The 14,705-nt window shown below is 37.4% G+C and overlaps 1 protein-coding gene across 3 annotated transcripts in view; it reads right to left on the reverse strand.

Moving 5' to 3' along the window:
• The window catches only part of MYO1B (myosin IB), a 198,178-nt gene that overhangs the window by 17,500 nt on the left and 165,973 nt on the right, over positions 1 to 14,705 (reverse strand). Inside the window, exons 16-24 of one of the 3 annotated variants that reach the window (XM_090045222.1) lie at positions 14,475 to 14,675; positions 12,171 to 12,397; positions 11,186 to 11,386; positions 10,097 to 10,190; positions 9,734 to 9,883; positions 8,237 to 8,305; positions 4,945 to 5,031; positions 4,575 to 4,661; positions 1,229 to 1,315 (exon numbers count right to left, since the gene is read on the reverse strand). In XM_090045222.1, coding sequence (XP_089901348.1) covers positions 1,229 to 1,315; positions 4,575 to 4,661; positions 4,945 to 5,031; positions 8,237 to 8,305; positions 9,734 to 9,883; positions 10,097 to 10,190; positions 11,186 to 11,386; positions 12,171 to 12,397; positions 14,475 to 14,675 — 1,203 coding nt within the window. The remainder of the gene's footprint in view (positions 1 to 1,228; positions 1,316 to 4,574; positions 4,662 to 4,944; positions 5,032 to 8,236; positions 8,306 to 9,733; positions 9,884 to 10,096; positions 10,191 to 11,185; positions 11,387 to 12,170; positions 12,398 to 14,474; positions 14,676 to 14,705) is intronic. The other 2 variants (XM_090045220.1, XM_090045221.1) reach the window with 2 other exon arrangements.

Below are 14,705 nucleotides of genomic sequence, written 5' to 3' on the forward strand. Positions count from 1 at the left end.
GCTTTGGGTGGGAGGCACAGGGCTGCAGGGCTGGGGGGCAGGGGCTTTGTGTGGGGGGCAAGGGGCAGTAGGGATGGGGGCCAGGGACTTTGGGTGGGGGGCACAGGCAGCAAGACTGAGGGGCAGGGGCTTTGGGTGGGGGGCAAGGGGTAGTAGGGCTGGGGGCACAGGCAGCAGGAATGGGGGACAGGGGCTTTGGGTGGGGGCAAGGGTAGCAGGGGGCACAAGCAGGGCATCCTGCCATGTACCCCTTGCCCTCATTTTCTTTTTCTGACATGCCAGCACTCCAGCCTTCCATTGTGGTGTTTTTTGGCACTCTGGCCAAAAAACACTGCCTACCCCTGCACTAAATCTACTAATCATGATAACTGAGTCCAAAAGAACTCGGGTGGCGTCTGCGATCCCCAATAAGTTCACAGTGATCCCCAATAAGTTCACAGTGAGAGTACTTTAAAACTTAACTTAAAATATAAATCAAGAAAACAAAATATGTGCGCCACTGAGGCACAAAAGTCTCTTCTTACAATGCCATTTTCATAGTCAATATACAGAACAGAACTACACTTCATAGATTACAGAAGTGTTTTCTTTTGTCAACCAATCCTTGCTGTAGAGATATACAGACAAACGTGAAAATTGAAAGTGCTAAAACTTTTATAGGAAGGTCTCTGAAGGCCACCAACCACATGTTATAGCATGCAATTCTACATCTTTATCAAACACTATACTTAAGGCTACAATACAATACAAGGCCAGTAGGTCTAAAGTAAGAACAAAAAAAATAGTCCCACCCTATTCCCCAGCTATATAGCAAGCATAGGTCAAGAAAAGAAAATACGTGTTTGCAATCTTTTTGAATGGGCTTTCTGCCAATGTAGGTCAAATTTTAAGTTAACAGCCATATTAATGTCCCTTTAATTAAGAACAGTTTTGGCACTTTTTCTTCCACTGAAAACTGAACCTCCTGATAAGACAAGAAATAGCTTCAGACTTAAGACCACTGTTATATAATACAGTTGTTAAAAACATTTACAAATGTCTCATTTCAGAGATTTTCAGCTTCAGGATTTTTTTTAGTAAAAAGGTCCATGACAAAACCTAAGCAATGTAATTTCCTGAAAGACTGTTTACTAATGAACCCGCATAATCAATAGCATATTATGTGTTAGTAGATGCCACACTCAATATTGAGTTCACTGTTGATGCAAGGGAGTGGTTGAGAAAGTACCTTCAGTCCAAGCCAGTAAGCCCAAATGACTGCAACAGCATGCTTACGCCTAGCCTCCTCCTTCAAGCGTTTCAATTCCCTTCGAGCCTAAAACGTTTAGATAGTGAACAAAAGAGACAGCCCGATGCAGATAGCACAATGACCAGGAAAAGGATTCTCCCAATAGAACAGCCAATTTATGAATAAGATATAGAAAGATGGAAGAACAGTATGTAACCATTAAAACCCAGTGTGGAAATGGTGTTAAGGGTAGTCAATAAAAGCCTCTATACTGTCTTACTGATACAGAAAAGTAAGAATTATGCAAGCCCCATTATTTGCTATGAATGTTTGCATCATATCTTCCATGCAAGTAAGCCAATCAATAAATAAATCAATATGAATTCATGATACCCAATTTAATGGAAAGCTTTCCCTCTAGTTATAAGATTAAAATAATGTTGATTTAAGAATCATTTAAAACATCCTAAAGAATCAATAACTCCAGTGACAAGCACTTGAGCATACTGGGATCAGTTCTACAAATCAAGAAATATGTTGGTTTCTAATTGTAAAAGAAACTCTCTCATACTATTTTATGCCATATTTAAAACTTCTGTTTTTAGAGAGATGTTAATATTCTGTTTGTGTTATTCTTCACTTCGTTAAATGGATCTCTCTCTTTCTGATTCTCCCCATAATGAAGAGGTAGGTGACATTATATCACCAAACAGCATAACTTCATCACATACAAACAAGGAGAGAAACACAAATTCATCAATAATCTATTTTAGGAAAATAAAATTCCCAAGTACCTATATGAAGACTGAGAGTCTATTAAGTTATACTTTTACATTTTAGAAGATATTAATAAATTTGTTTGTTTAGTTATTTGACATCATACAACCCAACACATTAGTTTCAGTCTTCTTGATAAGGAGATGGTAGCAGCAGTAGCTGTAGCTATGCACTTGCAGTACTTTTATCTTGTCAAGTATATTAAAGAAAAGTGAATCCACTTCACATTTACCTCTTGCACTTTTTGGGCACTCTTCCAATTTAACTATGCATTAATAAAGCCTTTATAAAAGATATATTTTAGTTCACTTGTGAGGTAGCAAATTCTAGTTCTCATTATATGACATCTTAATGCCAAGGACACTGCACAATCAGAATCTGTCTGCCTTTTGAGGAGGAAGGAAACCAAGTAGTTCAGTTCTATGACTTTTTTTTAGATCTCAAGCAGCCTTTAGGGAGCACTTAAATTTGGTTGGTTACAATTATGCTTATGCTTAAGACATGTTTTCTTGACTGCATTTGACTTATGATAGACAAACTAAAACGTAATATTTTAGTTTAGTTAAAATACTTTACAGACATTACCAAACAGAACAGATCAGCCATGCCCACTGTCCAGCTCATATATCCTGCAGAAAGCAGGCAGCATGCCCCCTCCCTTGTACAGGCACTTTCCCAGGGCTGGTCTTGGGTGTGTCTCTAAGCAGAGAAATCCAAAGTTTCCTGCTTACAGATATGCACCCTGTGGGATCTCTGGGGTGCACCTCTGCAAGAGTGAAAAACCAGCTCAGCTGAGGGTGTGGGGCTGGGAACACCAATCAGTTAACTGGTAATCCCAGCCTCATGACTGCACTGGAGTGTTGACCAGCACCCAGGGAATCAGAAACAAGAAACCTAGGCAGGAGATCCCCAAGCTTTAGTGACCTGATCTTGCATGCCCCAAAAATGGGACTTCCTGAGGCACGCAACATCAGGCACCTGAAACTCAAGGAGTACCTGCCTAACCACACTTTCCCACCATAAACCTAGTGGACAGCTTCTGCAATAAAGTGACACAAATTGATGCCAACTAAATCACAGCTGCACATCTTGGGCATCTGTGGTATGACAGGGGCTATGGACATTTGTTTGCTTGGCCTTTATGCCACCATAAAAAATGTTATAACAGCACAAAGGCGATGTCTGCTTCCACTCTTTGTGTATTGTCAATTAGGTACTTTAATATAGAAATAAAAAAATGTGTTTTAATTTGTCTTATTCTTTTTCTTAACAGCAACGTACAGTTTAATTTTGTGAAGCTGTATATAAATTTAGCTCCCTACCACTGGACTCTCTGGTAGAAGAGAATTCTTAGGTATAGCAAGAATATAAAAATCAATTGTTTTGCTTGTTGTTATGAAGGAGAGTTGATATATAAATATTTTACTGTCCTAATTAGAGTAAGGTAGAAACATTTTACATTTATTTAATGTAAGTGAAGAGAAAATTGTGACTGATTAGATAGTGTAGCAGTTTACACTGATCTCTCTCATGAGGGGCCTTCTGTATATTTTTATTTGCTGAGTCCTAGGTTGACATTTCATTACATGTCTAACAGATTTACATCAGTGACAAAACAATGAAGGTCAAACTCAACATTGTTCTTTGGCTCTGTATTAGTGGACCACACTAAACATTTTTCTTTTTAACTCATGAGGTATTTTGTAATAACAATGCAAAATAATAATCGAGATTTAATTTTCATTGGCTTACTGAAAGTATCGCAAGTCAGTGAAGCACTGTTAATTAATTAAAACAATAATTTAAATGTTGTTCTCTGCTGCACAGAATTTTTGGTGGCTCACAAAACCTGAAACTGAAATCTAGGGATTAGCAGGAATCTTTCAGTGGGATTTTAGTTCTCAAAACGAACAGCTGATGATGGAATTCCTGGGATTTTTCTAGTGCCAGAAGTTTAGATGCGTACGCTAACATACTTTTCTCCCAAAATTCAGGTCATCAATACTGCATCTTATTTGCAACACTGTACTTCCTCTTATTCAACTGAAATTTATTAATAAAGAAAAAAAACAGCACAGAATAGATTTCAAACATGAAGTTGTAAAAATTATAATTTACAATGTACTATTTTGAATGTAAAGAGCCTGTATAAGTTGCAGAATACACACTCCCCATTAAAAGCTTTAATTTAGGAATCTAGAAAAATGTCACTGCAAGCATTTGTTAGCAGAAAAAACATGCTTTGCATATTTGGTCAGTTAAATGCATTTTCTAATTTGACAATATTGTAGTCTAATAATGTAAATCTAATAACTTGTTAGAATGCAATTGGTACTAGTTGGGTAGCATGGTTAGAAGTTCCTAGTCTACTATACAATAGATGGAAGACTAACATTTAGGATGTCTTCAGATTTATTAAGTGTGGCATGAATGGAAATGCAAGAAATCAAGGATCGTGCTCTAATATTTTCTAAGTCATAGCATTAGTTATTAATCTTCACTATTTACTACAGATGAAAGTCAGATATTGTTGAGCAGTGAAGAGGCATGGAATGTATGCATGAAGTACCTTATATCCAAGCCAGTAAGCCCAAATAACAGCAATAGCATGTTTATTTCTAGCATCCTCCTTCAGTCGTCTCAGTTCCCTTCGCGCCTGTAGTGTATTTGAAATGGGTTATAGAAAAGTTTAGGACAGAAAAGGTTACTGCAGGTTCCCAATGGACAGAAAGAGAAAGAAAGAAACCAGTCACCATAAACAGTAAATATGAAAGCATGTCTTGGTTTTTGAGATTGCAATAGTTAAAACATGTAAGCAGCAAAGAGAAATGCAAGTTAAGTAGCTTAAGCCACTGAAAATATTCCCCAAATCTTTAATCTGTAGGGTCTTTGTTCCACATAATGGCTCTGTAATACAAAGCTTTCTAACATTTTCTTACCTGGGTACCATGCCAATAAGCTGCAATAGTTGTGACAGCTTTGTTGCAACGTTTCTGATGCTTAAGTTCTCGGAGAAGCTTTCGAGCCTTTGATCAATCAAAAGAAAAAGAACACTAATTTCATACCTTTTTTATTACATCTGATTTATAATAGGCAGCATCTTACTTAAAACCCAGAAAAATAACCCCTCAAACATTAGCACTCCAAATCCAGAAACAGAAAAATAAGAGTGTATTAGAGGAAAGAGGTTGCAGTTGAAGAACTGGTTTGGAACTTCAGATAATTCATTCCTGGCTGGAATGACCTAGTCTGGCTGTGCTGATCTCGTTGGGGATGGTCCTGCTTTGAACAGAAGGTTGAACTAGATGACCTCCTGAGGGCCCTTCAAAACCTAATTTTCTATTATTCTAATCTGGTTCAGTTTCCTCCTCTGTCACAGACTTCAGGCAGGTCACTTCAACTGTACAAGGACAATAATACTTCTCTTCCACCTATTGTACAATATGATTTAGATTGCAAATAGAATTTTTCAAATATGCCTAAGCAATTAAGAGTACATATCCCACTGAAAGAGAAAAGCAGTATGTTTAGCTCCAGCAGTAGGCTTCAGTTCTAGCCAGGACACCCTGAGGACCAACAGCCCACCTACTCTGACTGGCATGCTCTGAATCCAGAATAATGCAGTGAGGCCTCTCAGAGAAATGGCCTCTACAGTGACTTTCAAGACCTCTGTCTCAAGCATACTTCACCAGTCAGTTTCCATCAGTAGAAGCAACAGGTGGCTCGGACCTGATCAAGAACAGTGCACCTAGGATATGCCACAATAATGTACCCTTTGTAGGTTGAGATTTCCAGAAATGCCAGTGTTTACCAAACCAGTCAGTCTTTCACTATGTTTCTGCACTGTGTATCCTTTAAATTCAACCTACCTGGCCCACCAGAAGGAATGAATTGAAGTATTAGTATTACAGATACTTGAACTAGGAATGCAGCAAGAAGACATATAGCCTATGCTGCTCGCGATTCGGAGATCTGATTACTTTAACTTGAGCTAGGCAGATAAATTTCAACAAAAACTGTAATGAACACTCACCCTAGTCTTTGTGCAAGAATACTGTTCAGCCAAACAGACAATTATCAGCGGGTTGTAAGATATTACAAAACCCCTTTTTTTTTTTGGCCCGAGTTATATAGTACCTTCTAAATCCATTTTTTCCTAGTCTTGTCCTCTCACTGCATGATATACTGATATACCACAGAGAAAATCTGAAAGAACATATTAATATTGTACAGAATCTCATCTTTAATTTTAAAAAATTATATTCTGAGACCTCATGGCTGCAGGATAACCTTCCAAAGTGAGCCAAGTTTAAACCTGAGTTTGCAGACAGCCTGAAACACTAACTTGGACATAGGAAGTCACATAGCAGTATCAGCTCTAAAGCTACATGCCAATACTTCAACATCATTAACTGTTCCTTGTCTGATTTTTTTAGTGGTTGGAACAGGAAAGAGGATAGGATCAAAAAAACCTTAAGGACAGGAAACAAGAAATTGCTGCAGGAGAGGGGGGAAAAGAGAGAGAAAAAAGTGAAGACAGAAGAGGAAGAGAATTTTCAAAGATGGGTAGAAGTACCATTAACCTAACAATGCAGAATACTAAATGGGTCAATAAGATATTGAATAAGCACAAATCTAATTAGTAAACGGATTTCCATATTCTCTCCATCTGCCACTGACATTAGTCAGAGATCCACTGCAGATTACATGGAGTATGAAGTCCTTCCTAGTCTCACGGGGAGAGGTTGGACCAGACAACCCTTGAGATCTCTTCCAAATCTATGATTCTCTGATCTTGGCCCACAGACCATAGCTATACCATGGAATCGAATCACTCTCTCAAATGAGCTTGACTCCCCTTATTTTTTAAATCAGCTTTGTAAAATTCATCATTTGATTAAAATTTCATTTAATTAAACTTCAGAAGGAGTAAGAGTTGGACCTGGCCTCATCCTTGTTTAACATGTCTAGTTTAACATGTTTTTGTCACATACATGAGATTGCTATAATTTTCTTACCAGCTTCAGCGCATTTGTATTTTAAAGCACACCCTGACTGCTTGCAGACAAGTATGATTTTTCAATAATGCTGGACAAAGTTAAAATCTTTTAATTTAAGTAAGTGTAATAAACCTAGGATGCAGCTGGAAAACCAATCCTAATGCGAGTTTGCACAAAAAATTCCAGGCTTTCAATTCCTTTGGCACAAACAAAAGTATAAACTGGCACCTGACCGGTAACTGGAAGACTGTCCTTGTTTATATACACCAGGTGTAATACCTTGTAATGAATGAAGAGTTTGCATCTACTTAGGGAAGGGTGCAATAGTAGTGTGAAAGAAAACCTTGACAGGTTAACTCCTTCCTAAGACTAGGCTGTACCTTCCACTAGGTGAAGGTATAAGATTTTTTAGATATTTTCCAGTCCTTCCAAACAGGAAGAAAATCTCATTTTTAAACCAGTTTTTATAAATCTCATTTTTGAAGTCCCCGTCATAATCACAGATCTTCTATCAAAGAGCTTGGGACAGATATATTTGAAGAGACAATGCCATAACAAGCTGTAGGTAGTAGCAACAACATACTCTCCCACTGGGCCTACCGTGAAGTATCAATAGCATCTCCACATCCCCTGTCTGCAGACTGCCTTCCAAAACAGCCCCACCTGGCTAGCCCCTTTTCTTGAAATTGTATTCAATTCAAATTTTATTTCACATTTGAAAATCCTGGTAACATTAGCAAAATTGCAGGGGTAGAGAGGGCAGCACACCAGCCCTGGGTGCTGACTGGGGGGTGGGGAGGGGCTTCCAGTAGGGCCCCCCTGCCCCTCAGGAGACTTTGTTACAGCAGGTGCTGCTGTGCAAGCACAGCCCCAGGAGGCTTTCCCATGGGAGCCATAACCCTGTCCACAGAGGGTAAGCATGGGTAGAGAACAGGGCTCCCTGAGAAGCCTGTGCAGCTGCCTGGCTCTCAGTGGCAGCAGCCCCAGCCACTAAAGCAATAGGAGTAGCAGCTGCCACTCAAGTCAGGAGAAGTCCAGAAGGTAAGACTTTTCCTCCTTTTCTCCCTCTTCAGTGGTCAACGTAATTCCTGCCCCTGGCATTGAAAGAGCTTGCTATACTCTCTGGATGGCAAACTGGTTAATGACTCAGCTCTCCTCAGCGGAGTCCAGCATGCTTAGATTGTATTAGCCTGTGCAAGTAAAATGAGAGGCTTTCTGATGTCAAACTCACCTTCCATCCCCTGATGTAAGACTGTACTACAATTGCCGAACTCTTTATCTTCTGATACTTCTTTTGTTGCTGTATTAAAGAAATGCAAACCCATGATTATGAAGTGATTTGATCAACATATTTTTAGTGATGTCTAAAAAAAATAACTGAGGGGGCAAGTCATAAGAAATGAACAGAATGGTGTGTTATTTTTAAATGTACAAATTGGGGTGTGGATTCCGTATCTAATCCAAAAGGAAATAACCCACAAACAAAAGTCTGAGGACAATGCTACTTTTAACTTACACAGAAATCTAATCTTATGGTCAGCCGTGTAAAGTTATGTGAATTAAATGCTAACAGCCACTGTTTTGTTGTCTTTCCCACCAACAAAATAGCAGACAGTCTATCACAAATGCTTTGCTCTAGTTTGCTGGCTATGTTTTCCACTGACAATCATAAGACTTCTTTTGTTCCTAACACCCACCCCACAGCCCTTCTATAATACCAGTATTGATAATAGTTTAAAGGAAAAAACTAAGTTGCTGAATGCAAGACCAGAATGCTAGCCAAGTAAATCAGTTTGACATACACCACTGACTATTTTACTTAAAAGGGTGAACAGTTTCCTCTTAAAATCAAGAACATCCTTATTTTTTTACTAGTAGGTTGTTGATTACCATACCAACAACACAACCACCACTGAACCAGGGAGATGTCAAATCTAAAAAGGTTGAGAACCACTGACCCACACAAGGAAATGTCCCCAAGCTGAATTTGTGGGGAATACACCCCCTTTGCAGCATCCCAAATACTGCCCTTACTTATAACTTTGTCATCTCGCTTCTGAGATCAGGATCCCCTATACATAGGAACCCCCTCCTCCACCAAGTAATTATTTTGGATTATGAAAGAATTATATGCTCAAACGTAAAACAAAATTACTCCTGCAAATTCCCAACAAAGCAATGAAGATCTATAAATTAGAAAATAATGCTGATAGAGGTGTACTCAAGCCAAAAGCTGGCTGTTCATTTTTTCTTATTTCCTTGTTTCAACAGATCTGCAAACATAGTTTTGCCAACTCTTTTTAAACCATTTAGGACCTATGATCTACTCAGTAATGCAATCTGATCCTGTTCATCTGAAGAAAGATAATGAAATCATATAGACAAACTGCTGTGGGATATTATTTTTAACACCACTCATAAGTCATTACTTGCTTCAAGATGTAAATGGCCATATTTTTTTCCAATCTTTGATTGGCCTCCATGTTATCCAAGCTGAACTTGGAAAGCTTTCACAGAATGCTGTTACTACAAAGTTGGTCATTAGGAGTAGAACGATTTGGCAATATCATAGCATTTATTTTAAAGGCTGCAAGTAAGGCAAGAGACCAAAAGATGACAGATACAAAATTGAATTCCTTTAGCACTTCTCCAAGCTGATAGAGGAAAGGAAAATAACCACTGCTACATACTAAAAAGGAATCTCTGTTTAAAATGAGTAGACTCTTACTGCATATCTCCTGTACCAGGAGGCAATCACAATTTGGCTCTTCTTCATTAAAAGGAAATGAGTACGGCATTTCCATCCTCTGTAAATCTTCTGAATGAGTGTGGCCAAATCTTCAAGACGTTGCTTTCGCAGATCTTCTAATTTGAAGAGCTATGTTTTAAAAAGGCAGGCAAAGAGTAGTTATGACAACAAAAATGTCAATTCTTTGAGACTGACTTTTAGCATATTGTAGGCTGAAGTGGCTTCAGAGCACTATGTTTGGAGAAACCTACACTAATTTTCCATTAAATTCTGCGGTGCTAGCAAGAGGCATTCTTCATGCAAAATGTTCTTTGATTCTGTTGAAGAAGTTTGTTCACGTACCGTTCTTGGGTTGCGGATGAATATTTTCGATCTACCAAAGGAATACTCCTCCTCAGGAATTTCCAAGTCATTAAACAGAACTTTTACGCCATCCCTAAAAGAACAAAATGAGAGCTCTCTTAATCTACAGATAGCATATTAAGGGCATTTTAAGGTCTTCCATACATGTATGGTTTAAGAATGATAGTACAACTCATTTTAGTAATTTTTTAATTCGAGATAATCATTATTGCAATGTTATGAAATAACTGAGTATAAAGGGAAATAATTTCATTTAGCAATACCAGCAAGGGACCAGTTTTGGCATCAAATATAGTTTTACACTTAAAAAAGGCAGGCAAGGAACTCACATTTGTGTCAAATATAATACAGAAGTTTCACAAACTTTGACTGACACTTGTCAAATGCTACCCCTCCATTCTTGTAAATAGTTAACCATGGATACCATGTTTTACCTGACATTAAATTGATTTTAAAAGTCAATAAATACATGTGAAACCACAGAAGTTGTCCAAAATTACAATAATGCCTAAAAAGTACATCACATTCAATTTCATCTTATCCATGGAAAAATAGGAAAAAAAAAACTTTGGAGGAAAAATACTATTTTTTCTATCTAGGATACCAGCAAGGCCATTTTTGATGAGCACTGTGCAATTTTAAATTACAGAATTAATATTTATCAGAAGTATCTAATCGTTTCACAAGTCTTTAAGGCTATTATTACCTCAAAATTATTGGTAAAAGAATGTATTGCTTAATAGTTTAGTTAAAAGATATTACTAGATACAAGATGTTGGAGTGGGGATTATACAACAAAAAAAAAAAGAGGCAGACAGAGTTGCCCCTCTCACTCTATTACAGACTACCTAGCCATTTTCAAGGTAGTTCAAAGAGACTGTCTGTAGCTTAGCAGGCTGAAATGCATTTTAGGAACTATTTGGCCTCTCTGCAGAACTCTTTTCTGTTAACAAGTAAGACTGTTGCTAGAAGCATTTCCTTTGTAAGTGATCTACATTTTTAGAGTTTAGCTACTTAAATACATATACATCAAAATACAAAGGAATAAGAATACCAATTAAATTTTACCTTGCAGGTCCTCTCCAGTGAGGCCATGTTTGCTTGCAAAGCATTTTGTACCTTTCTAGACAAGGTTCATAAGGCTGCCTGAATGCGTAGCCTGCCCTTCTAACTCGGACATTCTCCAGGAGACCAAGGTACCGGACCTGGTGGCATACTAGAGCATCATTGAAGATGTGTGCAGCTTTTTTGTCATTGGGTTTGATGCATCTGGAAATTGAAACAATATATATTTATTTAGCAGGGAAACTGCTAATTGTTTTGTGTATGTGGAGCTATTAAAGTGACCTTTAACTTTAGACTTTAGGCTTATACTAGATATAAGCTAATGACCTTTAACTTGACTAAATACATGCATGAGATATAACAGTACCTTATTCTCAAACTTTCATTACTTAAAATCCCACAAAGAAATCAAAATAATTTGCTATTCTGAAATATTTCCTAAAAAGCACATTAATAACTGATCTACCAAAGTGCATGCAGATATAATAGCAAGTATTCATGAGCAGATAAGCAATTAACCAGCCTTCCCCTCCATTTTAAAAAGTTTATTTGCATAAGCTGTCAGAAAAGAGTCCTATTTGTTAACAAAAATATAATGGGGTGGGCAACAAGAGAAGCTTCTTTACAATCTCCCTATCAGTTTGCCTCATCAAGATAAGGGAGAAGTTTCATTTCCTGAGAAATTTGTTCTTCTACTTACTGACCATGTAATGAGTCCAGTTAGGGCCAACTGATGGAAAGGTTGTACAACTACACAAAAATAACTTTATTTCACACAGAAACCCAACAAATGAGTGAAGGTAACAAGTCTCACTTGGCATTTACCTAGACTGAGTGTACACCAATGATCTTGAAGAAAAATATTTTGTTATCCTTTGATAAGGGATCCTTTATCTCTTCACTATAGGATAACTTTTGGAATTCTCTTTTCTGTTTCAGTCACACATCTATTATAATTTTTTTTAAGTTTTGTTATAGAATCACTTACCTAATGTAGTTTGGATTTTTTGTCTGAAGGTTTTTCATCAGGGTAGCTACAGAAGCCTTGAATTGTGAACCTGCTGTTGGGGGTCTCTTTAGGTTAATCTTGGCAGGGTTACCTTCTGGAAATAAGTCTTTAATTAGGGAGTGGTTGGCCTTCCACATGGCCTGGGAAAGGTCACGGTAGAGCAGATCATTATTTTTGTCAACAAATCCTTCTACTTGGTACATCACCTAAACAATAGACAAGAATCTTATTACTGTACAATTTGGGGCCACAAGGCAGATCAAAATTTAGAGTAGGCCAGGAAGTGATTTACCATTCCATGCAAAATTTCAATAGGAACAAAAATCTTCTGGCTTTTATTTAAAATCAGTGTTTGGGGACAGGGGAGGCCACTGCATATCAAATACAATCTTTCATTCTCCTCTCCCCTCTGAAAACCACACCAAATTGAACAAAATAGATATTGTTTATAAGTGGACAAGGTTCTTTGGGTAAATCTGATATCTTTTCTTAGACAAACTCAAAATATTTTTATAAAATAATTGTTCTCTTAAACGGTAATGTTAAATTTTAAGACAGCTCTAGTCTATTTATTTAAACAAAAACCCCCTAACATACATTTTTCAGTGATGGCCAGAACTTTTCATGTAAGCTCTTTCTTACCAAATACTCCAAGAAAAACTTCTTCCGCAGACAAATTAAGAGTTTCTTCCATTTGAAACAAAAAAGTTGTTCTTTTCCCCCTACTGTTTTAAATTGTAGCAAAAACATCCCCACAATACCAACACTAGTTTTACTTAAAGTTATACAGTTGTATTTACAATAAAGCTGAGAAATTTCCTAAATCTGAGCTAATATGAAGTAGCATGGCCCTATTATCCCCATGAGAAAAACAGCCTAATGACATGCATAGATGGTATGATCTGAGCTGCAGCTGGACACACAGGAAGCATCCAGCAGAAATTTGCATAGCTCTCTATGGGACCTGAGTAAACACATACACCCTCCCCAAGCTGACCCTAATATAAATTGGTCAGCTTTTATCAAAATAATCATGATCTAGTCATATTTTACACTGGATCAAATGACCAGAAACTTTTCTATTAAATAGAAAACGTGTTTCTGGATTTAGCTGTTTTTGAAAATATTGTCAGAAATTACTATTGGGGAAAAAAACAAGAAGTAGATTATATTTCGGGGGGTGGAAAAGTCCATATTTTATTATCAAGCAGCCTATTCAAAATGTTTTCAACAGTTGATTGAAAACAAACGCAAAAACAGTAGAAACTGACTGAAATGTTCTGCCCAGTTAGAAAATGCCACAATAACTGAAGACCTTCACTTGCTTCTCTATAAGAGGCAATCTGTTCCTAATCCCACCCAGAGCACCAAAGGTATTTTCAATTGGATCATTTCAGTTTCATCAAAGAAAAAGAATGCTAATTATATTAATCAACTGCAAATTACAACCAAATATAAAACGCAACCACCAAATATAGAATATAATATACAAAATACAAACATTAGGCTGTCATGCCAATTAGAAAAAGTAGACTCCCAGCAACTTTGTTACAGTGGGCTAAAACAGGGGTTTTCAATCTTTTTGAATAAGTGTACCCCTGTGGCCAGACATGGAATGGGGAAGGGGAAGAGTACTCCCAGTTGACATCCCCTGGGCTAAGAGACATTAATACACTAGTAATTAGTGATACCTGAACTAGGGAAAAACTGAAATAAAATACATTGTTAAAAATTATCAAGAACAACTGAGTGAAATAGTACTAGAACAATAAAATGTTGTCTAACCTTTGACTCACTCAATGAAATAACCAATTTCCAGGTTAACACTGGAAACACTAAACACTGGTCTAGTTTTTGACAGTCTTACCTTGGCAAAATGTAAAGATTGGATTTCATGTGTGTTAATCATTATACTTCTAAAGAGAGCATTTTTAGTTTCAGAACACTCAGGCAAAAATGTATTACGCTAACTTAAGGATGTGGAACTCTATCTACCACCACTGAAGTCTAAAACAGTTTTAGCCTATGTGAGATGTACCCATAAAGATGGCAATACAGTCAAAAGATAACTTACCATTGGCTAAAGATTAAGTACAAGAGTAATTTTATACTACATCTACATTTGCTGCCCTAGTATTGGTTTTAGGCAACTCCATGCTGCCATATCAACCTTTATTGTATAATCATTTAGTATTTAAAAGAATTTAACATTGTTTCAGATGTTCAGGCCTTGCATGCAAACAGTGCAGGTCTAAGCTTATACAAGTTCTGCGAATATAGTACCTTGCCAGCATAATGCTGAATTCTGAAGCAACAGTGAGGCAGGGATGTATCATTCAGGAAACGTGAACATTTGCTCATCCTGCTCTCAAAGTGCTGATGAGTAGCACAGATTTGGTTCAGTTTCTCTAAAAAGGTGTCATCAGTAACAGTCCCTGGCCGCAGGCACTCTTCATCTAGCATAGCCAGAATTCCAGTTTGATTCTGTAATTTTAAAAAAATCCTTCATTAAAA

This window comes from Crocodylus siamensis, chromosome 4 (assembly GCF_052110815.1).
Source record: "Crocodylus siamensis isolate JL-2025a chromosome 4, ASM5211081v1, whole genome shotgun sequence".
NCBI classification, from domain to species: Eukaryota; Metazoa; Chordata; order Crocodylia; family Crocodylidae; genus Crocodylus; species Crocodylus siamensis.